The sequence below is a fragment of the Quercus robur genome, chromosome 11 (assembly GCF_932294415.1).
Source record: "Quercus robur chromosome 11, dhQueRobu3.1, whole genome shotgun sequence".
Classification (NCBI taxonomy): domain Eukaryota; kingdom Viridiplantae; phylum Streptophyta; class Magnoliopsida; order Fagales; family Fagaceae; genus Quercus; species Quercus robur.
This window is the reverse complement of record NC_065544.1, coordinates 47,323,901-47,348,941: the sequence shown is the minus strand read 5'-3', so window position 1 is coordinate 47,348,941 and position 25,041 is coordinate 47,323,901. Positions and strand designations below refer to the sequence as shown.

General features: G+C 34.7%; 3 protein-coding genes and 1 non-coding gene across 11 annotated transcripts; 1 reads left to right on the top strand and 3 right to left on the bottom strand.

The window, feature by feature from the left end:
- The first annotated feature begins 9,155 nt into the window (after window positions 1-9,155).
- LOC126706299 (B-box zinc finger protein 19-like) lies at window positions 9,156-13,903 on the top strand. Of its 7 annotated transcripts, none has more exons than XM_050405708.1 (6): window positions 9,156-9,704; window positions 11,003-11,099; window positions 11,204-11,319; window positions 11,404-11,646; window positions 11,799-11,878; window positions 13,577-13,702. In XM_050405708.1, the coding sequence occupies exons 1-6, from the start codon at window positions 9,612-9,614 to the stop codon at window positions 13,650-13,652; spliced, it is 705 nt and encodes a 234-aa protein (XP_050261665.1). In that variant the 5' UTR covers window positions 9,156-9,611; the 3' UTR covers window positions 13,653-13,702. The 7 variants fall into 7 exon arrangements, with proteins under 7 accessions (XP_050261665.1, XP_050261667.1, XP_050261664.1 ...); XM_050405710.1 differs by having other exon boundaries at window positions 9,158-9,704; window positions 13,650-13,903; XM_050405707.1 differs by having other exon boundaries at window positions 9,164-9,704; window positions 11,793-11,878; window positions 13,577-13,691.
- A 2,263-nt stretch (window positions 13,904-16,166) lies between these two features.
- LOC126706769 (fructose-bisphosphate aldolase 1, chloroplastic) lies at window positions 16,167-18,718 on the bottom strand. Its single transcript, XM_050406316.1, has 6 exons — window positions 18,444-18,718; window positions 17,817-18,086; window positions 17,345-17,454; window positions 17,167-17,257; window positions 16,746-17,015; window positions 16,167-16,647 (listed from the first exon to the last, which is right to left on the bottom strand). Exons 1-6 carry the CDS (start codon window positions 18,612-18,614, stop codon window positions 16,369-16,371), a joined length of 1,191 nt encoding a protein of 396 aa, XP_050262273.1. The 5' UTR covers window positions 18,615-18,718; the 3' UTR covers window positions 16,167-16,368.
- Window positions 18,719-19,792: 1,074 nt separating this feature from the next.
- Window positions 19,793-23,068, bottom strand: LOC126706770 (uncharacterized). 2 transcript variants are annotated; one of them, XM_050406319.1, is made up of 2 exons: window positions 22,878-23,068; window positions 19,793-21,639 (listed from the first exon to the last, which is right to left on the bottom strand). In XM_050406319.1, the coding sequence occupies exon 2, from the start codon at window positions 21,303-21,305 to the stop codon at window positions 20,184-20,186; it is 1,122 nt and encodes a 373-aa protein (XP_050262276.1). In that variant the 5' UTR covers window positions 21,306-21,639; window positions 22,878-23,068; the 3' UTR covers window positions 19,793-20,183. The 2 variants fall into 2 exon arrangements, with proteins under 2 accessions (XP_050262276.1, XP_050262275.1); XM_050406318.1 differs by having other exon boundaries at window positions 19,793-21,307; window positions 22,878-23,067.
- A 55-nt stretch (window positions 23,069-23,123) lies between these two features.
- Window positions 23,124-23,196, bottom strand: TRNAE-CUC (transfer RNA glutamic acid (anticodon CUC)). Its single transcript has one exon. It is a non-coding gene; the product is annotated as a tRNA-Glu (tRNA).
- Window positions 23,197-25,041: the final 1,845 nt, after the last annotated feature.

The following is a 25,041-nucleotide window of genomic DNA, read 5'->3' as shown; positions in this document are numbered from 1 at the left end:
TATTAGTCAAGAGTTTAGCCTAACTGCTATATATACTCATGTTATGATTCATTGTAATTTAGGATTTATACTACACTTTTATATATTAATAGCATCAGTACTCGGTCTTACATATGTTATAATATGCCATATTTTAGCATCAAAGTACAAAAAGAGCCCATTACTCGGTCTTGCAATTGTGCTATAATAACATCCTAAATTTATGACGGTACTGTAATTTACTTACAAAATTAAAATAATGTTTTTTATTCATTCACCTCATAAGCATATATCTTCCTCTTTTCTCTCTCCTTAACTCACCACAAAATTAAAATACTTTTTTTTATTGTTTTGGGTTATATATTTTATTGTGTAGATATATTATTTTAATGTATTATATAGAAATATAAAAATTAGGATGTTGAGTGTATTGTAAAATGGTATGATATAATAAATAAAGTAGTTTTGAAGATGATAAAATGAAATATTTTGTAGAAACTTAATACTAATTATGATCTAAAGATGTAGTTGGCTTGTGAACATAAAATCTATATATAAATTTATAAAATATATGTAGGTGGGTGCTAAAGACCCTTCAATTTCCATTGTCAATATTGGAGCATATCCCCCACATGGAGGCATGATGTGAATTGTGAGGGCATTATAAGTGCTGACAAAAGATCAACTACGGTAAAACATTTTTCCAGATTATAGCTAGCTAGTCAAAGACAATAGTTTCGTTTGGTTTTTTTGTTGCACGCGTACCTATCATTAGATGGGTCAAATCATATTCCCCACAATGAAAGCAATTAAGCATGTGATGTGAGATATCAAAATAGATTGATTGAATTACAAATTTATGTGGTTGAATATTGATTGAAAAGTTTCATATTTTCCTGTCAATTTTCTGGTTGTAGCTAGGATATGAAACTTAAGGCAGATATAATTGCTTTATTGTTTGCAAAATTCATTGAACAATGATTTTTCTCATTTAAATATGCAGTATCGGTGCATGTTTAACCTTTGCGTATGGGCTACTTTAAAGATAATTAGAAAGTAAATTAAAGTATGCTCAAATTAAGCTTCTTTTTTATGTAGGGTTCATTCCCTCACTGTTTTAATAATGCTCTTCGTGCAGGAAGCAAAGTAGAAGAAGAAAAAAAATGTTGGAATAAAGAATCTGTAAAAGAAGGAATGGAAAATTCAATGGAGGACTTGCTAATCATTAACAAGGCCACTTGAAAGTATAAATAATCACAACGAACCGTATATAGGAGGACATATCATATATATGGGACCTCTCTTGTCCCCTTGTTACTTAGTATTGTTAAAGTCTATCTTATAGAATGTGAAAGGGAATGAAGGAATTGGGTCTGGGTTTTAAGGCTTGTTCCTTATTAAAAGTTCATAAAAGTTTTCATTGATCTAAAATAACACATACACTATCTAATAAAATAATTGAGAGAATGCATGGACACATGTCATAACTTGTAGAAACTATCTCTTAACTTGATCCTAAACTCTTTTGAGTTGAGCCAATTATCACTTTAAAGAAAATGTTTCAACACACCTCAAAGTCGTTCTTTTCCACGATCAGTGTCAATTTCCTCAACAAGTATCTCTACATCTGCAATCCATCACTAGTACTAGAGAACTTATCTCAATTTATAATCTGTATGTGTTACAAAGATAATACATTGAGGAGATTTCATTTAAGACTTTAATGTAATATAGAAAGGCATTATTTAATCCAAAACTTTTCTCTTTAGAAAGATTCCAATTAAGATTTTAATATGACATAGAGGAAAATCATTCCAATTGAGATTGTAATATAACATATATGGAGGGCCTCCACTAAATATAATACAGTGGGGTACAGTTAAGACCCTAATACTATGCAAATAAATGACTTTAGTGTGTGGTTGGTTTCTCTTTTTTATTGAGCTTATTTTGGGTTATATACAATTTTTTAAAACAAATCAATTACACATAAGAGCTTCTAACTTTTTATCCAAAATAATAATAATAATAATAATAATAATAAGACTTTGTTTAAAACCTAAGTACAATATGTCTTAGGTTTACCAACCATTTAGCTTCCTAGGTTTAAGCTTAGGATCCCTAAACATGTCATGATTGATGAATTTTGAAGTAATCCAAAATATAAACAGTTCAGCAAGACTAGGATTAAAATGATGAAGGTGAGGAATCACCAAATAAACTTTTTAACATTCTTACTCTTAGAATATTTTATTGCTTCAGAACCACGTCAGAATCACTTGGAAAAAGTCTTTTGTCAAAATGAGTAGTGTTAGACTACCTGTTGATTACATCAATTGGGTGTTCAAGTCAAGTGAGTGTGAGTCTTTGAATTTCCTTTTCTTTTCTTTTTTTGGCTCAATCTATTGTCCTATATCTCATTAGCAATGGCTATTATTCTTAAGTGGAATATCCACATGTATACTAGTGATGCACTAAACAAAGTTACTAGAACCAGACAAAAGATACTTCCTTCGAGATATATGATTATCAATCATTCAATTGGGAATTTGGGATTATTTAACATTAGCATTGTCATTATGAGCCATGGCCTTAGACTTCTAGCTAATCTCTTGATGGGATGTATGTGGAACAAGATCTATTTTGTTGCTTATGTTGGAGGTTTAGGGAATTTGAGCATCCTCTAGAGTTTAGATGCCCTACACTGTTTATTATAATTTCCTTCTTTTTAGTGTAGCTCAAATAATAGGACAGTACATATATGTTAATGATTCTTATAACTCTTATTGTAATGGCCACAATAAAATTATAACAATCTCATGAACATAACCCTAGTTTTGAGCCATGCACTTGCATCACCTCCTGAGCTTCGTTACCGCTTGGCTTAGCTTCTACGCCTACCACGAACTTGAATCATCACGTGGCTACTAAAGCAAGCTAAGCTTCACATGGTCCTGAAGAAGCCAAAAGACCCTCTCCTCTCATGGCCGAAGGCTCTGAAACACATACGCCTCCCTCACTCCAACTCCTCAACGTCCCTGTAGAGTGTATGTACCATGCAACTTTGTATATGCGAGAATTTTTTTCTATTCTTAATTTCTTGTTGTTCAGATATGGATAGATTTGGGTTAAATTTACTATTTCCAAACATCCTTGTTTCTATTTTTGATGAACCTAACATCCTTGTTTCTAATCATAAATAGATCCTTCTCAATAAAAAACATCTTATCACAAATCCTGGATATAAGAAAGTACCTTAGAAAATGAACAATATACTTGGATGAATTCCTGAAAACCTAGGGAGTACTAGGCCACCATCATAGCATTGCATTACGAAGCAATCATGAAAGAAATTGGTTGCATATTCTTTTCAAAGCCACTATTCGAGTGATGGTAATGATGCATTGTGATTTCAATCAATTTTAGCTGAAGTTACGCCACTAAACACTGGATTAGGAATAAGTAATAAACTAATAATCAACCAATTTCATTAAACTAATTTAAGAAGATGCCTTTTTGAGATTTCCTACTTTGGTTGTCCTTTTATGCATGTCAGTTGTGTGTCCCTTTTATTTATTCCAAATATTGTGTTGCTACATTTTCTATTAATCCCCTAAAGTCCTCCAAATTGTCGTCTGCCGCAAGATTTTTTGTTAAAAAGCTAAGTCCGTACGCATATTAAAAGAAGTGACAGATTAATTTTCACCGTTGAATGACATATTTGTCTAAATTAGTAACATTTTTCTTCACACACTGTACTCAAGAGGTCGTTATCTTGTGCGTCTATCCTATGGAGTGTAGCTTTGACAAGCATGTGAGAGCTGCGCTCCAAAGGATGGGCGCATGAGATAATTTTTTTTTACTCAAGAGGCTACTAACGCTCTACTTACAATTAAATTGAATAATCTTTTTTTTTTTTTTTGAGAATCAATTAAATTGAATAATCTAGGAATGATAACAAGAATTAAAATATGCATGGGTTCCTAGGGAGTCAAATGTAACCGCTCATCATGCCTTGTGTGAGTGGATTAGTTAATGCATGCTCTTTGGTTGGTTTTGTTGAGAATTTTAATTTTAAAAAAAATCCAGTTTCTGGATAGCTTTGAATAATTAATCTAGATTCACCAAGTAATCCTTTTGCTCAGTTGTAAATCAATAAAAGTTTTTTTTTTTTTTGGGGGAAAAAAGCTTGATCTTACCCTTGATATTGTAATTTTTCTAGTATAATACAAACTTGAGCCATTTTATATTTGAACAATTATGCCTAATGTTCAAAGAGTTTATATTTTAGTTGATCATTTTTTTTTTTTGGATGAAATATTTTAGTTGATCATGTTTAAATTATGAATAATGCCCTTAGGATAATTGTTAATAAACTATAATAGGAAAATTTTGACACCACTTTCATGGAAAATATAAAAAATTGTCAACAACATTTATTATTTTATCATTCTTCTAAAAAAATGTTTCTAAAAATAACTTCTAAACCAATACATTTAGGACATTAGTTAACATTTCCCTTAGTATACTGCATAAAGTTAATTAATTAGTATGTGTTTACAGTAACTAACAGGGTGTGATTATAATACCCAAGAATGACTTTTTTTTTTGAGGAAACCCAAGAATGACTTAGTGGGGAGCATTAACTTGTTTGCTGGTTGAACTCAATTTCTTAGTTTAAACGCATGGAGATGCCATATGTTTGAGTCAAATTTTCATCTTCTTTTTTTAGCCAAATTTAGACTCATGAGAACCTTTAAGCAAGTTCAAGGGTGTCAGAAAAGTTAAGAATCTATTCTCTCTTTTCAAAAATAAAAAAAATAAAGTTAAGAATCTATTGAAAATCAAATGTTAATGTGAGCTGAAAAATATTGTTTACTGTATTTGATAATTAGTTGTTTATTTGCAACTTGATTCCTTTGTATTATCTGTTGTACTTTGTTTTTGGAATTTTCCTTGTAATATCTGTTGTACTTTGTTTGGGAACTTTGTTCTAAACTTCTTCTTATTCCCAAAAAAAAAAGAAAAAAGGATGCAGGGCCCTTTTATCAAGTAATCAATGGCCCATGAAATAAACTTGGGCCGAAAGGTTGGTTTTTGTTAGATTCACTCTTATTTTATTAGAGAGTGAATCTAATAAAAACCAACCTTAGGGCCCTAGTTTATTTATAGCCCAAATTACTAGCACGAGTTCTGCCCGATTTTATAACCCAAGTTCGGATTGGCCCAATTAAAATTCAAGGACCCAAGAGAGCCTTTTCTTTTCCCTTTCTTGCCTAAATATTGTTTACATCCCTAAAATTTGTTTAATTTCATTTTCTTTCTCTAAACTTTGAAAAGTTCACTTTTGTGTCCCTAAATATTTACATTATTACACTTTTTGTTCTTAAACTTAGAAAAATGTCTTCTTCTTTTCTTTTCTTTTTCTCCCTTAAACTATTGTAAGCAATTTAAAAAAAAAAAAAAAAAAAATTAAGGACAGAAAACAAAATGCATGCAAACTTTAGGGATGGAAACAACAATTTTGCATTCTATCTATTGAAATAACTTTTGCTGGCAGGAGGGGGACGGATAATTAAAGGCTCTTCCAGGGCTTGGATTCAAGGTTATTTAAGTATGATTGGATATACCTCATGCTTATCGGCTGAGTTATGGGCATAGAGATTCAAACATTTTTTTTCCCCTTACAATAAATTAGGGAAATGAGATTCAAACTCAGGTTCTCCTTTATAGAAAAATCGAGTAATAGAATTGGATCACAAAATTCTCACTTATCAAGATGGTCCCCTTACTTTTTATTTTATTTTAATAAATATACACCATAAGGTTTGAAACTTATTATAGTGTTCATTTCGTAAAAGATTGCTATTTGGTAAGGCATCAATTGATTTGTTTTTATTTTAATATAAATATATGTATGCAAAAGTTAAACTTAAGGCCTTTATTGGAGGAGTGAAGCTTTTACCACTTGGGGTAACCAATCGGTTCAATCCCCACATTTACAAACATCTTAACACAATGTCTTCCCTTTCTTTTATTTTTTTCTTTTTAGCAACCCAAGTTCAGAATGGCCCAATTTAAGTAAGATAATAATCTTAGGGGAAATGAAATTAGCTGAAGTAGCACTTGGGATCCTCCCATCCCTCTTTTGTGAAGGGTTGTATTGTTAACACCCAGCTTTATGTTAGTATTTTTGCCAGTCTTATAAGTTGTGAGGTCAGCTTTATACCATGTCTTTCTTTTTCTTTTATTTATCCAATTTTTTTATTAAGTGGAACCCATGTTATTTTAACCTTAACAAGCACTTGTTAACATTTGCCTAATAGAAATTATATTTGTTTCGAAAAAAAAAAATGACTCAAGCTCAGGACCCCTTGAAAGCATAAACTAAAGCAGCGAAACTTCTAGCGACAAAAGCAGAAGAATAAGGGTACACGTATGCAACATGCAAAGGAGATGTCTTAAACATGATTGCTCTACTTCAAAATGCTTAAACACCCCCTTATTCTCCTCATTGGTCAATATCACATATGGTAGATGAAACCAAATTAATTTTGAACTCCTCTGATTGGGTTGAAAATCATACTTTCAAGGAGGCTAATTTTATGGCCTATAATGTTGACAAATGGGCTCTTTTGTTAACCTTTGAGGGAATGGTCCCATCTCTTCCTTACCAGATTTTTGCCCTGGGTCACACAAGGATAGAGAAGAGTTTCATCCCCTCCCTTTGTAATTTTTTTTTTCCAATGGAATATTCATGTTCACTTAGCCCCCCCCCCCCCCCCCAAAAAAAAAACCATTTTAATCACCTCCAATTCAATGCATGGCATTTTATAAATGACGATGTTTAGTTTTATCATTTCCAACTTAATACGTTATGTTTTAATGTTTTATAAAACAATTCATGTGTATTATTATAAACAAGTCACATAACTTATTAAAAAAAAATCAAGTAACTAAGACTATAATAGGATGTCTCTTCAATCGTTATATAGTTGGTTAGAGAAAAATAATTTTAAAAAGATTTGAAGCTAAATTTTTTCTTTTTATGAAATTATTTATGTGTATTATTTAAACACGTCAAACGACCCATTAAATTTCTTTTTTTTATTTTTATTTTTTTATTAAACGCTATGAAGTTGGAACACTTTTCTGTTGCACACACAGTATTTCTATGTAAATTTTCTTACTTTTATCATGAATAGGAGGTAGCTAGAAGCTTCGGGCCCATCTAGGGCACGAGAAAAATAAGAGGCCTCAAAATTAAGGTGGGTCACAGCAGCCTCGGCCGAATATAAAATAGGTGTAGGCCATGGCAGATATGAAGCTCATGGATGAGAATGGAGCATGTGTAGCTTTCATTACTATAGTATCTTTGAAGATTGTGGCTGGCTTTGGATAATTGGGTGTACCACACGACACCTGTTCCAACGAAATCCTTGACTATTAGTTCCTTCATTCATACAACAAACAGATCACCTTCCATATTTGTCTATATATTATGCTTTGCTTTCTGGAATGTCTCATTCGTGGACTAAATTATGCATCTGATGAGTGTGTTTCTTTTTTCATAGGCAATCCTCTTGAGCTAGATTACACACTTTAGAAAGTTGTAGTGGTATTTACAATTGATATCCCAAACATCTTTAAAAATGCCAAAACTCAAAAGGATCAAGTAACCTCATTGAACAAGATTTTATAGAGGAATTAGGACCCAAAAAAAACTTTATGATTAGAAAATCATTTGTGGTGGCCGTTTTAGTGATTTCCTATTGCATAGTTGGATCCTAAGCTTAAAATTTTAATCACTCTTGGAAGCGGAAATAGATGAGTGAAATCAGATTCTCAATGTCTAAAGTTTTGTAACTCAATTAACTATTTTTTTTTTTTTAGTTATTAAAGAAGTGGTATCATAATTTGTCAAACTAATCCACATTCAATAGTGTGATATATAGAATAAGAGAACTCCAAGTTTACAATACATTTTTCAAATCTATTGAATCCACATCCGAGCAATCCAAGTATGTTAATATTTGAAGTCAAAAGAAATATGGATACAATATTTGTAGAATTAGGACATGATTTGTGTTAGAAAATAATTTATAAATTAAAAAAAAAACACTTTTGAGGCATAAATATTTTGAAATTGACATAATATAATTATTAAGAGATAATAAACATTTCGTTGGATTATACAAACATAGTAGGTAATCACAAATTGGGCTCACATGCATGCATGAACCCCATGTTTAACATTCCCCCCACCCCCCTCTCCTTTAAAATAGGCATGCCTAGCAATTAACCATATCATCTATGTTTAAAAAATTTTAATAGTCATGGCATTATAACTCAATTGATGTTTTTAACAAAAACATTTAAAGTTCAAATTTCCTTGTCCTAACCAACGAATTATTATTTTTTTTTTAAACATGTATATATTACTAAACATTTCCTGACATTAATAAAATAAGATTTAAAATTTTCAAAGCCTGTAACAAGCAAAGTTGTCAATTTCAAATTAGTATCGACCATACCGATTGGTGCGTGTTGCCTCTATGTACTATATCAACCACTAAATTGATACAAATACTCCTTGAAATGCATTTGATAAAATACCGATTTAAAAAAGGGTATAAAACATATTCTTTGACTAATTAAATTAGGCTAATGTAATATGTGTATTTCAAATTTAATGTTTATAAATATATCGATCCATATAGTATAGACAACTCAAAATTGTATATTAAAAGGATCTGGTTAATGTGTGCCCTAAGGGTAAGGGCACACATTAACAAATCCATTTATGAAAATTTTTTATTAAGAATTGAAAAAATTGTCAAAACTTTTTCAATTTCTGATAAATATTTTCCAAAATTAGTTTATTATTGTGTGTCCTTAAAATACACATTAGTAAAATCTATATTAAAATATTTCGTTATAAATAAAAGTTAGGGCACACATTAACAAATTCATTTTTGAAAAATTTTTATTAAGAATTGAAAAATTATCAAAACATTTTCAATTTCCGATAATTTTTTTTTAAAATTAGTTTATTATTGTGTGCTCTTAAAACAAACATTAATAAAGTCTATATTAAAATATTTCGTTATAAATAAAAGTAAAACCTTTACAAAATCAGGTATTGGAAACAAAGTGTCAACATGCTGCAGCGAGTACTTACAAATAAGTACACCAGTGACTAGGATTAACATGCCACTTTTCTTTTCTTCCTGTTTCTCAGTCAAGTCCACCTGTCTTCTCCACCATCGTCCCCTTCCTCGGCCATTACCATTTATTAAAGAAAAGGGACATTCATATCCTCGTTCTAATCACACCCTTTTGTTAATGTTTTTTTTCTTCCTAACTCTGCCTGAATGGCTTTTTCAGTTCTTTATAAATGATAAAAGTATAAAACCCACATTCACTTCCTAGTTCTGATAATACCCATTTGCTTGTTAATGTTTAATCTTTCTTTATAACTCTGCCTGATTGACTTTTGAGTTCTTAACATATTTGATAAGCAAGTTTACGTATTGATTGTGAAAGATTGTTAAAGAAAGCAAACAAAAAGATGGCATTGAAGCAGAGAAAGGAGGAATGAGAAGGGAACAAAGTACTACAATTCATAGAAAATGCGGACACTTTGTGATGTGTGTGAGAGCGCTCCTGCCATTATTTTCTGTGCCGCTGATGAGGCTTCTCTTTGCCAGGCTTGTGATGAAAAGGTAAAGTTTCAATCTTTGATTTGATCTTAAAGATGTTTTTTGAGGATCGGTTTGATTAGGACTGTGCAGAGTGATTGGAAACTCAGAGACTTGTTGTGTGTTTGATCATTGATGAGTTGGGTAATGAAAAATGAAGTCTTGGGTTGGTTTTTGGAGATGGGTTAGTGCCAAATTTTGTATTTAGAGGAAAATTTAAACTTTAAATTGATTGTCATTTGTTAACTCAAGTACGGTCTTCTTTTTGTTGTCCTTGTTCATCTGGTGTCAATACAATGACTCTCTCTCTCTCTCTCTCTCTCTCTCTCTCTTGCTTGCTCGTTCACTCACAAGTCACACGTGCACTAGGAGAAACTTCATGCCTTTATTTTCCATTTCGGTAGTATGTTGTTTTTCTTGGCCTACTTTTAGGCCGGGCTGGTCCTAATTAAATATGAGTATGAGATCAGATGAATTTCAGTCTTATCTGATTGCAAATGGGTTGCCACTCAGCATTATCTTTTTGACTATGGTTATTGATTGAAATTTATAAATTACCGATTGCGGTTAGGGAATGATGAATTTAATTATTTAATTTATATTCTAACTCTAGGTCGAGTAGATACACGGATTGAACTTACCATGATAATTTATCGATTATCCTAAAAGCTTAAATTATTAGGAAATAGTGAATTTATTCATTTAATTAATATTCCAACAAAAATGTTATTGCTCAACAACTTCCATAAAGATTAACCAGTTGGATGGCTTATATAGTTTTGAGAAGTATGTGTGTGTATTGGAGTTATTGGGTTCAAGTATTGGCTAATATTCTCTTATCAGTAATGCTTTGCGGGGATCAATAATATTAATATGGTATTGTGAAATTCTTTAAAATTATTGTGCATATTTGCATGTTTAAGTAGTGAGATTGGTTAACTTAACCAAGGGGCATGAATGATGAGTTTTCACTATGCTTGACTTGATCTGACATGTGTGCTGAGGAATAGTGGTGGGACTAATGTAAGGCCCTTTTTCATTGGATTTGAGTAGATTGTCAGAAACATGACAAGCTGCACTCATTAGATTAAAAGTCTAGCAGGTATACGAGGAGGGTACCTTCTTGATGGGGTGGTTTTTTTTTTAATCTATTTGAGCATATGTCATAAATTAAAATTCTTCATATTTCCATTTGCATGGACTAGAGTTGTGTTGGTGATAGGATAGAGGTCATGCTCATGTAAATTCTGAATTTTTCTGCTGGTCTTCAAATTACACAATGACAGTTGCTTTATATGGTTTTCTATATACTGGACTTGCAGGTTCATTTGTGCAACAAGCTTGCCAGTAGACATGTACGGGTTGGGCTTGCTGATCCCTCGAGTGTCCCGCGCTGTGACATATGTGAAAATGCACCTGGTATGCTACTTTCTTTATGTTTTATATTTTCAGTTTGAGACAATTTGCAGTTTGAACTTTTGCATGAAGCTAAGTATTTCTCTTTCCTGTAAACATGTATATAGCTTTCTTTTACTGTGAGATAGATGGTAGTTCCCTTTGTCTGCAATGCGATATGACTGTGCATGTTGGTGGTAAAAGAACCCATGCAAGATATCTCCTACTGAGGCAGAGAATTGAGGTTTGTGTCTCTGTACTGGCAAGTGCTAGTTCAGGTTTGTGTTTTCCAGAGGCCATCTGAATCATTGCCTTGTATTCCTTGTAGTTTCCAGGGGACAAACTTGGCCGTTTGGAAGAACTAGGGACGCAACCCCTTGATCCAAATCAAGCAAGAAGGGAGCTGAGTCAGCCACCTAAGCTGACAATGAGAGAGAATCAGAAAAATCACAGGCCCTCTCCTGTTCCAGTGCTCAACAACAATATTGGTGGTGATGACAAGATTGAAAATCAAATGATTGATCTTAATACTAGGCCCCAACGGATACATGGACAAGCTTCAACCAACCAGGTATTTGATTTTCCAGTCTCCATATTGGAATGTAGTTCTTCATGGTGGCACTATTCTCTAATTTGATCTTAAATCTTAATTCCTGGAATTTTTTATGCTCTAATTATTTGTTACATAAATATATTGTGCCTGCTTTCATATTCTAGGAACAGGGTACGGATGTTCTAAGTGGCACTAATCATGAATCTGCAAGTCTGGTGCCTGGGGGATCTTTCAAAAGACAGCCTGAAAAGTGAGCATGGTACATTTTGGATTTCACACCAAGCTGATTCAAGTTACTCTATCTGCCCTTTTTTGCTCTATGAAGTTGACATTGTGTTTTACAGATCAGGAAAATACTTTTGTTGGTATTAACCCCTCCGTCCTAAACAAAAACAGATACATTATTAAACAGTGTCCCTATACTTGCTGTCCATTAAATGCCACAGGATTAATGGAACTACTTCTGTGTAGTGGCTCAATTGGAAACATTCGATTGCTACAAAAAACCTACCATGTTATAGAGGCTGTTGAATATATATGTATATTCTCTATTTTTTCTTGATATGGGGCCTCCTCTATATGGTTAGGAGGTGAATCATTAAAATTCCAAAACACTTTGTGATGTTTCCCAATATATTCATCAAATGGTATTATAATTACAGTTGTTTGATTGACTGACTGACATTTGATTGGAAGATGTTCTGAATATGTATTTTACTAAGTGAGGAAACTAAGGAACTTCTTGAATATATGGAATTTAAGGACTGTAAAGTGAGCCTTAATGCAAGCTAGGGGTTATTATAATCTGGCAGGCTTTATCTTATATAATAAGCTTGATGAATTAGTTGATCAAAGCAATGAAGTAAATTGAGTAAGGTAGCATTTTCTCCACAGACAAGTTCACTTAGCAGCTCCTGGTCAATTGTGATTTACAAGCAGAAAGCTGATAGAACTTATCCCCAGTCAAAAAATGTTCTGTTAATGCGCAGTCTTTGTACTGGATGGATAAATTAGTTTCTCACCAAGAACTCTGATAGGTTGACATTGTAAATAATGTTGTTGCATGTACTTCAAAAGGAAAATTATCATACTGTTGTAGTGTACTTGTGATTTACTTGTAGCGTGCTTGTGACAGAGTCAGAGTTAATGCCATCATATACAGTTTCTCTGTGGCATGCTGCATATTCAGATGTTAAATATCATCATATCTTTTGGCTTTTCTGGATGTTTCACCAGTTTTTCCTTTCAGTAGTAGAATATAATGTTAATCATAGATACTTAGTTCGCATTGACAAGTTCCCATGCATAATGACTATTCTAATCTAACTCGATTCTACATTATTTAAAGGTTAGTTCATGTGGTGTTTCATTCAGAATTGCTTATTGATCAATGACAGGTTCTAATGTTTAGTGAACAGAGGAAACTTGGAAGACTTGAGGATTCAACGAGTTTTCAGTTTTTGTGTACATGTATACAACCTCTCTTAGCTGTGCATCTAGAACTGGTTCTTTTCCTTTTTTTTTTTTTTTGGGCAGAGGTATTTAGTTGATGGAGATGACATCTAGGTTTAGGCTTTGTAATCTGGTTAGTTTTATGTGAGTTCACTGGTGGTATCTGCCACTGCATTTGCATCGAGGCCTTACAACATCTGCTAGGTTTGTTTTCTGGTATTTTTTTCCCTGTGGACTTTTGCATTGCAGTCTCACATCATATCTTTTAAGGAAAAGAATAATAATGGCAATTGCAAGCATATGGTTGAATGTAAAGGGCAGTTGTGTAGATAGTCTATATAGAGTATCTATATTTTTTTAGAGATTGTCTTATATATTTTCTCTTTTAAGTTTGGTGTCCCATTGAATTTTCTCCCCTAGGTAATTTGTTCAAATTTCTCTCCTAGGATCCAAAGTTGTGAGTTGTCATGTTCTATTTGTCTTCCTATTTTTGTAGATTGTGCCCCTCTTTCTTGGAAGGTTTGAATCATTTGATTACAATAATGAGAGTGAGTTATGTTGGTTTCCAGTGATGAAATGGTCATGATTGATGCTGAGAACAAGATTGTGTGAAGGGATTGGTGATTTCTGTTGGGGAGAAACATCAGACAGTAATTAAGTGAGAAAAATCTGCTGACTTCATCTGTGCATTGTGCTTAATGATGGTTGAAAATAGGGAGGAAAACACTTCTTTAAATTTTTATTATCATGAATATTGATTATTGATCCTTTTAATATTTTGTGATTGAATGGAACAATGATACATAATATGTCACTTATTTCAGTCTCCCAGCATCATTAGCTCTATTTATCTGTGCTGTAATATTATGGTTGAAAATGGGGCACACTTTCTTACCTTGTCTAATATTGAGATTGTCATGGACACTGTTTATCAGCTCTATTAGCTCTTATACCCTGTGGCTGCAGGTATTTCTGGAAACATTTCTTTCACATCTTCCATGTTAGCTCCAGATTGCATGTAGCAACATTTTGTTGCAGTTATTCCGTTTCGCTGGGTTAAAGTTGTCTGTTACATTCTTATGCAAAGTAGATTATATGAAGATTTAACTAAAAACCATTAGCAACATTTTCCTTTAAATAAAATTAATAATAATAACAGAATTGTTAGTACAATATCTTGGAATTCCCTGTAATTCAATTTCAATAAAGTTATTAAGCATGGAATCAGGTGGCATCTGCTTTCAGAGGTTGGAAAAGAAAAATAACCAATAGGTAATTTTAGATGACTATGGTGAGCAACCAAATAACAGGATTTGTAGCCTTTTATGTCAAGTCACCATTGTCTTGTTTTGTATCATATGGGGTACCTTCAGTACATCTTCTTCCAATAACACTCTATAGTGTTTGTTTCACGTGTTGTATGATACTGTGAAGCCACTGGCATAAGCCAGATTTAATGCCAGCCTGAAAGTGATTCACTACCGAGTGTCATTTGGTACCTTGGATTCTCTACTAAGTGGGTGTTTGGTTCGCTTGATTTTGCTCAGTCCTTTATTTTTCAACTACGGGTTCCTTGGTTTCCTTGCTTCCTTCATTGTTGGAGCTTCTGTAACCTTACTCAATACCATGATTAGTTTTGGTTTGAGTTTAGTCTTCCTGAAGTTACTGTGTTCATCAATTCTTTGGCTAATTTTTTCCAAATTTTCTTTGGCTAATTTTCTTTGGCTAATATTTTTTTTTTCTTTGATAATTGTAACTATTTCAATAAGTTTGGAAAAAAAAAATATATATATATATATATATATATATATCTTACCACGTTTTCATTTTAGGCCTTGAGAGAAAGTAAAGCGGTGAGGTTCTTATCTTCAATCTCCGAAGTACATGGGTTTTGATTTTTCAGCTCAGTTACGTTCATAAACTGGGTCTGGCCCTTCATGATTAGGTGGGTCGTTACCCGGCCTAATGGGCCCAACTTTAGAACTTAATATTTCAGTCTTTATATTGGTTCCATGTAGCAGATCATAGGTAAACACCATGGGAAACACTCTTGAAAAAATATTTTAGAAAAGAAAGAGTTCCAAAATTGATTTGTTGGGAATCAGAAATTCAAGTTAAAATTTATATGAACCATGTTAGTATAGGAGACAATATCTTGTACATTTGGTATATATATCATCTCTCTCAATATGTGAATCTGACAATTGTGTGAAACTCACATGTTATGAGAGAGACGATGCATATATCAGATGTATGAAATAATTAATAGTTAATGTAAACCTCTCATTCTCGGGGTTAATATGTCACTTTTGTGCTTTTTTAAAGAGTGTGGTTTAATAGTTGAACTTGAGTCACATAAGAGCATTAGTGGAGCTCATGAGAATGGTCTTCTGATATGTGTAAGAGCATTAGTGGAGCTTATGAGAACAGTCTTCAAATGAGTTCAAATCTTTTGTCCTACTTTTTCTGCTCCACTTTATACTCCACCAATAAAAACTTACCATGTGTTCACCTAATTAATTAAATACTACTATTAATTAATAATGGTAGTATTAATAAGTCAATAATGATAGTATTTAATTAATTAGGGAAACACGTGGCAAGTTTTTATTGGTGGAGTATATAGTGGAGCAAGAAAAGTGAGACAGAAGATTTGGATTCTCTTCAAATGAGTGTTAACTTACCTTTTTCCATTTTGTCAAAGATTAGTTGTAATTATGGGAGTTCAGATTGCTCCGAAAGAATCCAAATTCTATTTAAGTACAAGATCAACCAGTCAACATATAATAGTTCCTTATGTGATATCCTATCTTAAGAGTAAAGCTAGCAGCCACACCATTGATACTTGAATAAGATTAACCCTCACTATTCGTTCTTCGAGGAGGTTAATGGAGCCAAAATCTCAGAATACCGAGCTAGTAGCATTATACTATGATGAGCTAAACAGCTACACTAAGCTAGTCGTTTAAAATTTATGCATAGTGGAGTTGACTCTAGTGAGGGTTTCAACCGGATTTTAGGGATTAAAACACTACTAAGTTCAAGCATTTTAGCAAACGATGATGCATATTTTAGCACACACTACCTAATCTCATCATCAATAAGTTTATTAAGTGGCTAAAAGTACATGTAATCATTAACAAAAATAGTCTCCACGCTATAAAGCATTACACATTCCAGAGAAATTAGCATTCCTCCATCCATCCATCCATCATCATCATCATTGTCCTCTGCTGCCTCTTCTTCTTCTACTTCATCATTATCATCTATATCTTTCGCGCGAGCAGCTTAGTAAACGTAACCCTTGACAAACATTCCCTTCTTGGCCTCTTCTGACTCTCCCTCACCAGTGTATTTTCCGAGCTGAGCAAGAGAGTTGGCCTTGGCACGGATAAGCAGTGCCTCCTGAGCTGCCTTGACGTTTTCAGGCCTGCCTCCCCATGTCTTAAGGCAGGTGTTCTGGAGGGCTCTGGCATATGAGAACGACACGTGCCATGGGTTTGAAGATTGGTTCATGGCATTCAAGTTCAAGGTTGCTTCAACCTCGGATTGGCCACCAGACAAAAACTGCTCATTATGAACAAATTACACAATTAGTACATGAATCATCCTTGATTTAATATAGAGAAGAATTATGGAACTTTATTATTTGTTATGACACTTGCCATGATTCCAGGGACAGCTGGGGGGATTCTTCTCTGGAGGAGCTTGAGGGTGTAATCGGCAATCTGCTGAGGGGTGTTCCTTTCCTTGCATTCAGCTCCAGGAGTTACCATGCTAGGCTTGAGAAGAATACCCTCAAACAAGACATTGTTCTCAGCAAGGTAGAAGAAAACCTCAGCCCACACCTTCTGTGCAACTTCAAAAGTCCTCTCAATGCCATGTTCACCATCAAGCAAGATTTCTGGCTCCACAATTGGGACCAACCCATTGTCCTGCAAGATCAACAGAATTGATCATTAGCATATTAAAATCACTTCCATTGCTTTTGAGTTTCATAAGACTTGATTTTTGCTCAATTTCAACCAGAAGCACTTCTCAAATGCTAACTGAATATATACAAATCTTTAGAATTAGTTTTCTTACTTGAGAAATGGCAGCGTAGCGGGCAAGACCCCAGGCTGCTTCCTTCACTGCCAATTCAGTTGGGCCATTGGGAATGCTGACAACGGTACGCCTAATTGATCAAATTGATATATGTTAGATTTCATTGTCATATAGGTATGAGCTAGTATCTGTCAAAAATGGGGGTTTAGATTGACACCATTTGGCGAAACGAGCTCCCTGCTGGTAGTAAGCAGCTGTGCGAGAAGCAAGGCCATCAAGACCTTGGCACCATGACTCATTGTTGGAACCAACTAAGGGCACCAAACCCTGTTGTTCTCATTGTTTAAACCGTACATTAATTAGTATTGTTATCCTTGGAAACAAAATATCTTAATACATGCATTTATATGAACTTATTCATTGTTGACATATAAGAAGTCAAGTGCATCTTAGGTCATCAAAAATGCTCCAATTATCTTTTTTCATCACAACACACACACACACACACACACAAATCCATGTAGAAATGCATCTAGTTATTAGTCAATGAACATAATTTTCATGATAGCTAAGATAGATTGAAGACCAAAAGGCAAAAGTTATATATAAACTGGAATGGAATACTTGAAAAACATTGTCAACAACCAAAAGTATCTAAAAATGCTAGGAGCAATTTATGGGTGGCGTACCTTGTCGACTTTGATACCGGGTACAATTTTTTGCTCAACAAGAACATCCACTATCTTTTTACCATCGGTGGTGGATTGGTAGAGGGTTTCCTCAAAGAGGATAGCACCAGAGATGTAATTGCCCAGGCCAGGAGCTGTGACAAGGAGGGTACGGTATGCTTGGCGGTTAGCCTCAGTGTTCTCTAACCCAATAGAAGCTAGACGTTTCCCACATGTAGCATTGGACTCATCCATGGCCAAAATTCCACGCCCTGGTGATGCAACAATTTTCTATACCCCAAAAAACACACATTATCAGTGGCTTACCATGTATGCTGTGTCGTAAGAGAATCAAAGAGGACTGTTTGAGCCTTTAGTAAGTTTATCTTCATACTTTCTACACAATAAACTAGACTATATATGTTACTTTATGCGTTTGGACATGTTTGAAAGTAGTTGTATGTTACTAGTTCTTAATGAGTTTGTTTATTTAATTTGCTAAACACATACAAGTAGTAATAATACCTTATGTCTATTCGAAAACTTAAGCTGAAACGTTGAATTTAATCGTTTAACCATTATTCTAACTCATAATAATATTAAAAGTTTTAAATTCTCATTATGGTTATGAAAATATTGCACACATACCGCGGTCTTGACAAGTTCATCAGCATAAGATCCAGCTCGGATAGTGAGGGGTGATGGGGCGTTGGGGAGGCACCGGACAACGGAGACTGAGGGTTGGCGAAGGGTTTGGCCCTTCACCCACTCAGACTTGTCTAGGACAGGAGATGACTTGAGAAGAGATGCTGAGGCCATTGTTTGCTTTGCTTGTTGTGAAGATAGCTAAGCCTTTAACAAGCACTATAATCTTATCTCCTCTAGCGAGCTTTCTTTGAGCCTCTTTACCACACATGCAATTCACTCATTGTATTTATAATTGCTTAAGTGTACTGTCACAAGATGTCCCATTTGAGGCTGTTGTGTGTCAACCTATGATGTTTTGCCGTGTGGATGATAACTTGCTGACTTGTCAAGCTGCATACGTGGTTGAGATAAATGGTTTTTTTCCCACCTCGTAAAAACATGAAATACTGACTGAAAAAAACAATGATATTTTTTTTCTTGCGTTAGAGTTACAAGACAAATACATCACATCACATTCACCATAAAACAAAACGGTATACAAATTAGCGTCAGCCAGATTCCTCTCGAAATTAAGTCTAAGGCTGTGATTTCTTCTATTGCTTTGTCTTTGTATTTTAGCTTTGTACTACTGACTATTGACTAATGGCCACGATTTAGTTTATGTGATTTGAAAGATTGTGATTTTCCTGCAACGGTGCATAGCATGCCAGGTTAGCTGCTTCAGATTCTCACCTCAGACTCAGTCACTCGGTCCTTCTCTCTCTCTGTAATGCATAGACCATGATTTTCCATGCCATGTAGACCACGGTTTATGCACATCATTGTGTAGGTCCATTACAAATTTACAATGGCCTACACCAATTTGCATATTGGTGGCGGAAGTAAAATGCCAATGATATGTGGTTAAGGTCCCTCCATATTGTTTTGCAACTATGAGAACCGCAATTCTGATTTTTTGTTTCCATGAAGAATTCATTAAGTCTAATAATACTACAATTTGCACCATCGCTGAAATGACATGTTTTGATTGGTACATATTGAGTGATGTTAATGATAATTTCCTGTAAAAGTGATATTGCTGCAATTACAAGTTTTACTAACTAAATTGTAAAAATAATTATGAAAAGAATTGTGTCCCTAAACATAATATGGGCTTCAAAATTGCAAAGAACTGCTAAATTTGTATATGAAAGACCCTCTTCCGAAAGTTAGGATCAATAGATATTCAAATCGTTTATTTTAAAATACTATAACCCTTCTTTTCTTTTCTTTTTTTGATGGGAAACCCCTTCTAATTGGTTGAGTATGATACTTCTCAAAAATCGAAATGCTTGATCAAGGAGGAACAATAAAGAAGCTACCACAGGTCGGTAAATTATAGGGAATAACTGCTTTTTACAACGAAAAAAAAAGAAACAAATAAATATAACTATATAAGGTGCTACTTGAAGAATCATCACAAAGTATAAAGAATGAAATGACCTTCAAATATTCACGAGCTCGAGGCAAAGAAAAGAATGAGAGAAGTTTGCAAGATATTCGACCATCCATAACTTCAAACCAACCATCATTTCACCAAGTTGGTACTGCAACAATAGAGACATCAGCAGAATCTCCTAAACTATAAGAGTTTGTTGAAGTACCTTAAAGGTTGGTCACATTCAGGGTTTGCCTCTAACTGTCAGCAGCACAGAGGAGGAAGAAAACAAAGACCATTTACACAAACATTTAACTAGAATTTCAATATAAAGATAGGTCTGAAATGCCAGCTATTAGATTATCAACCGACTGTTCTTCCAGATCTTTCCATGCCCCTGAATCATTAAGAGTTGATGGTATCGATTCAAAGGAATTATCTGTTAGGGCCTTGTTCAATTGTTTAACAAGTTCACCATCCTCAGCTGGAATGTCCAAATCCCAGACCCTGAAGATATCCTCAGTCGAGGGTTCCACATCATAAGCTGAAGAACCCAAATCAAGCATGGATTCAGTTCTTCCACTCTCTTTGAGGCCTTCAGTGTAAGTTGGCAGAAATGGATTTCTCTCAAAAGTTGACGACTGCATAGTGTTATTTTTCAACTTGATTGGAAGATCATCACCTTTTGTTTTTTCTTCTTCATTAGAAAGAACCATATCATCCACATTTGAAGGCTCCAACTCATTAGTTAAGGAGCCCAAATCAAGCTTTGATGCACTACTTCCACTCTCTTTTAGGCCTTTAGAGTGTGTTAGCAAAAATGAATTTCCCCCATATGTTAACGACTGCAAAGTGTTATTCCCCAACTTGATTGGAAGATCATCACCTTTTGTTTTTTCTTCTTCATTAGCAAGAAACATATCATCCACATTTGAAGGCTCCAACTCATAAGTTGGGGAGCCCAAATCAAGCTTTGACCCACTACTTCCACTCTCTTCCAGGCCTTCAGTGTGTGTTAGCAAAAATGAATTTCCTCCATATGTTAATGATGGCAAAGTGTTATTCTTCAAATTGATTGGAAGATCATCACCTTTTGTTTTGGTTTCTTTATTAATGAGAACAAGATCATCATCAGTTCTTCCTTGGAACTGCACAGTGTCTGCCTCCTCACTGGAAGGAAGTATTTCAACATCAGTTTCTTCAGGAGAACCATTGCTTACAGCAGCAGAGGAGTTAATTAATTCAGGTTGGGAAATGAAGATTTCTAATAAGGCGTCTTTCAAAGAATTCATATTAGTCTCTGAGCTTTCAGGGTCTTTGATCAGGCAGGAGTCAACCCAAGCAATATCTTCTGGGGAAAGCCCTTCTCCTCTCTCGTTAGACTCTATAGAATTCAGAATGGAAGAAAGAATAGAGCTTTCCATTGCACCTTCTTCTACATCCATGGCTGCAAATGTTTGAGAACAATGTCAATATGAAAATAAATAGAGCTTTGCATCACACTATCTTCAAGATGCCAGGGATTCAACCCCAGAGGTATACCCACCAAAAGGGTGGTGTTGATAGGCTAAAGAGCCATTAAAGGCAAAAAATGTTAGAAGAAAACTGTTAGACAAAAATAAAATGTGTGTGTAAAACAACGCCAACATTAACAGATGGAAGACATAAAACCAGTAAATGACCCCTCCTAGGTAAAATTGCCCAACTAATAGTTATTTCAGAACTAGTCATGTTATGGATTGGCTTTCCATGCATGCCGCTTTTTCCTGTCAGCTACCCCTGAAAAAAAAAAAAACCTTGAAAATGCTCATCTATGCGTTCCATTTCAAATGCAAAATGTTCCTTAACCATAAAAACTTTGACCAAGAAAACTATCAACGCAAAAGGATATAACCTAATTGCCACCAATGGCAACCAGAACATAGGTGCCAATCATTTCTATCACATGTCAGGATATCGGTTCACATGATACCAAAATCACCTTCAAGGTGTTAATCAACACCTCTATCAAGACTATTTTTAGAAAGTCCAAACTTTATTTTATTTAAAAAAAAATACAAAAGAAATGTAATATGATATAATCAAGGAAGGCAGGAACTTGATGTTGACAATGAAAAGAATGACCAGCAACAATCAGCAGAGGAATCATACAATGACCACACATATGAAAAGATGGTTTATACACACTTGGGGTGGCTAGGATATGTAGTTAGTACAAACTTCAAAAAAATACAAAAGAAAAGCAATATAATCAGGCAAGGAAGGAACTTGATGTCGACAATGATAACCAAGACCAGCAAAAATCAGCAGAAGAATCATATAATGATCACATATACAACAAGAAGGTAATACAATCATGGTCACTAGGCCAAATGCTTTTTCATGTAACGAAATGAAAATTCCCATCAAGGAAACGGCATAAATGTGATAGAATAAGAGAATTAGGTACTGGTACTTTTCCAATCAAGAGCTAATTTCCCCAACCAAAAAAAAAAAATCTTTATTGGTAATTACACACATACCCAGTAAGCTCTTAGCTCATGTTCCTAACAATTCAAAGAAATTTGCAACATCAACCATCAATTCATGGGATTAAGACTTAAGAAGATGTCAGAATTAGGCCATTCAAGATCCCTTTTTTTTTCATCAAGTTTAGTACTTTACACTTTATAGACTAAAAATTCTATAATCTCTCTTCAATTCAAGATAAATTCACTTTTTCCTTAAACCGTGACAACATTTTCAGTGGAAACAAACAGAGACCAAAGTCTGCGAATTTGTAACTTTCAAATTGTGTTGAGCCAAAGTTTTCAGTTACAAGGAGAACCAAAAATTGAGTCTTGGTAGCATAAAAAAAGGTTCTAGGGTTTGATGAAATAGAAAATAGCAAGCTTGAAGCTAAACCCTAAACCCTAAATCTGTAAAAGAAGATTAATTTAGTATCGGAGAGAGAGTGAGAGAGAGAGAGAGAGAGAGAGAAGGGATTGAAATTAGGGCAGGAGAATTGAGAAGCGTACCTTAGATATGGAATCGGAAAAGGATCGAATTGGGGAAAATTGAAATTCAAGCTGAGAAGGAATTGGAAAAGAAAATGAGAGGAATTGGAATTGGGGAAAGCTGAGGTTCAAGCTTTTAGCCTTTTAGGTTTGAAAGTCTAAGCTGAGAGAGGGAATTGGAAAAGAAAAAAAAATAAGAGGGAAAAGGATTTCCGGGAATTGGAAAAGAGAAAAAAAAAAAAAAAAAAAAAAGAGAGGAAAAAGGATTTCCGTTGCCGGGACTTGAACCCGGGTCTCTCGGGTGAGAGCCGAGTATCCTAACCAACTAGACTACAACGGATTTTTGTTCTCTTTAGTGCTGGAAAACTATTTTCTACTTGACAAAGAAGAGTTATTCCCCACTTTCATCTATATCTCAATGATATGCTAAAATGATCATAATAATAATTAAGACTTTTTTTTTCCTTTTTTTTCAAATTAAATGGAGAAAATCTACTGCCTAGTAGAGATTTAGTATTTCATCAATTTAAAAGTGAATATATTGTCACATCATTTAAAAATATCATGTCATTTCATTCATCATGGTTTAGATTTCATTTGATTTTATTGGGATGATTCAGATTTTATTATTTCATGAATTTAAAGGCGAGTTTATTATCACATCATTTCAAAACAATTATCATTTCTTATTTTGTGAAATATGATTTTTAAATGATGCGGTATCACGTATAGTATATTATTAGATTTTTTTTTTTTTTTTTTTTTGAGAAACAAATATTATTAGATTCATGAATAGGTAATTCTGTACCATGAAATGAGTAGACCAGCTAACGAAGATGATCATTTTCTAAATGAAAGAGCAAATTGCTATTATCTTTTTACCCCTTGGTTTTTTTACATATGAGATAGTTTTTGTGGGGACCGGCCCAGAATAATAGGTTAGCTGGGCCCTGGACCCGTCTGAGAACCATTCTGTCCGAGGAGATGTCGCGGCCCAGAATCCTTGCTCAGGCCCACTGAAGCAAAGAGAACACATCCGAGGAGTAATTCCTCCTTGGACGTTCCAAAATCCAGGTCAAAGGTGCATCTCAGTTACTGTAGTCCTCCCTCCAAGCACGTAAAATGAAAGGAGTCCCAAAATATCCCAGCAAAGGTTGTCACCACCACATTAAATGCACCACAGCTACTCTCCTGGCCGCATTAATGAAGAGAAGACCCCTGAACAGTGCTACCTTGGTCACTGCAACTCACAAAGAATTGATAAGGGTGTCTGATGGGACAGGTGCTCAAGTAGGGGTTTGGATGATCAACAAGTGTAAGACCCAAATAATAAAAGAGGGCCTATATAATATGTAAGAGTCCCTCAAGAGGGGGGACGGAGGAAAAAAGGAGAGAAGGTACGGAGGAGCAAAAGTTCACCGTATGAATGCATGCCCATGAATAAAATTCCCTTCTTCACATCCACTTTCTTCATTCTTGTTTCTATATCTCCTAAGCCCATGCAACGAACCGCTTAAGCCAACTGGAAACAAGTTCTTCAGCCAACACTCTACAAAAATTCATTGTGTATGACTTTTTGGGCCAAGGCTTGACCATCTAGGATCGGGTCAACTAAAATCGTGTCCCTACAATTGGCGCCGTCTGTGGGGAGAACTAAAGTATCAGTAAGCACAACGGTCGAGCATGACAGAACTAGGTCCACACCAGGAGAATCCTCACCAGGCTAACCCTCAACAGACATAACCCATTGAGTCCTAGCGGCAAAATAATCCTGCCAACCCAAGCGGCAGAGGGAAGCGTGCATACTACCCAGACGAACCAGAGTCACACCCAGATAGGTAGTCACGTATCCCAGAGGCAAAACAGTCATCAGGCCATGCAGCGAGAGATAGATGACTTGAAAAGGAAGTTACGGCGTGTACAGCGAAAGCGATCTCCCTCTATCTTAGATGAGTCCTCTAATAGGGAGGACGCGAGTTATCGACGGAGGTTGAAAACCCCCCCAAGTGAAACCTTTTCTTACGAGAGGGAACCACGCCCTGTACGAAAATATGAGAGCCCATCCAGCAAGGGTCCGGGAAATGATGTTATGAGTAGGGCACTAGACCAGATTTCAAGATCACCCTTCATGTACAGAATTGAAGGGGCTAAGTTGCCTCGACGCTTTAATCAACCAGCGTTCACC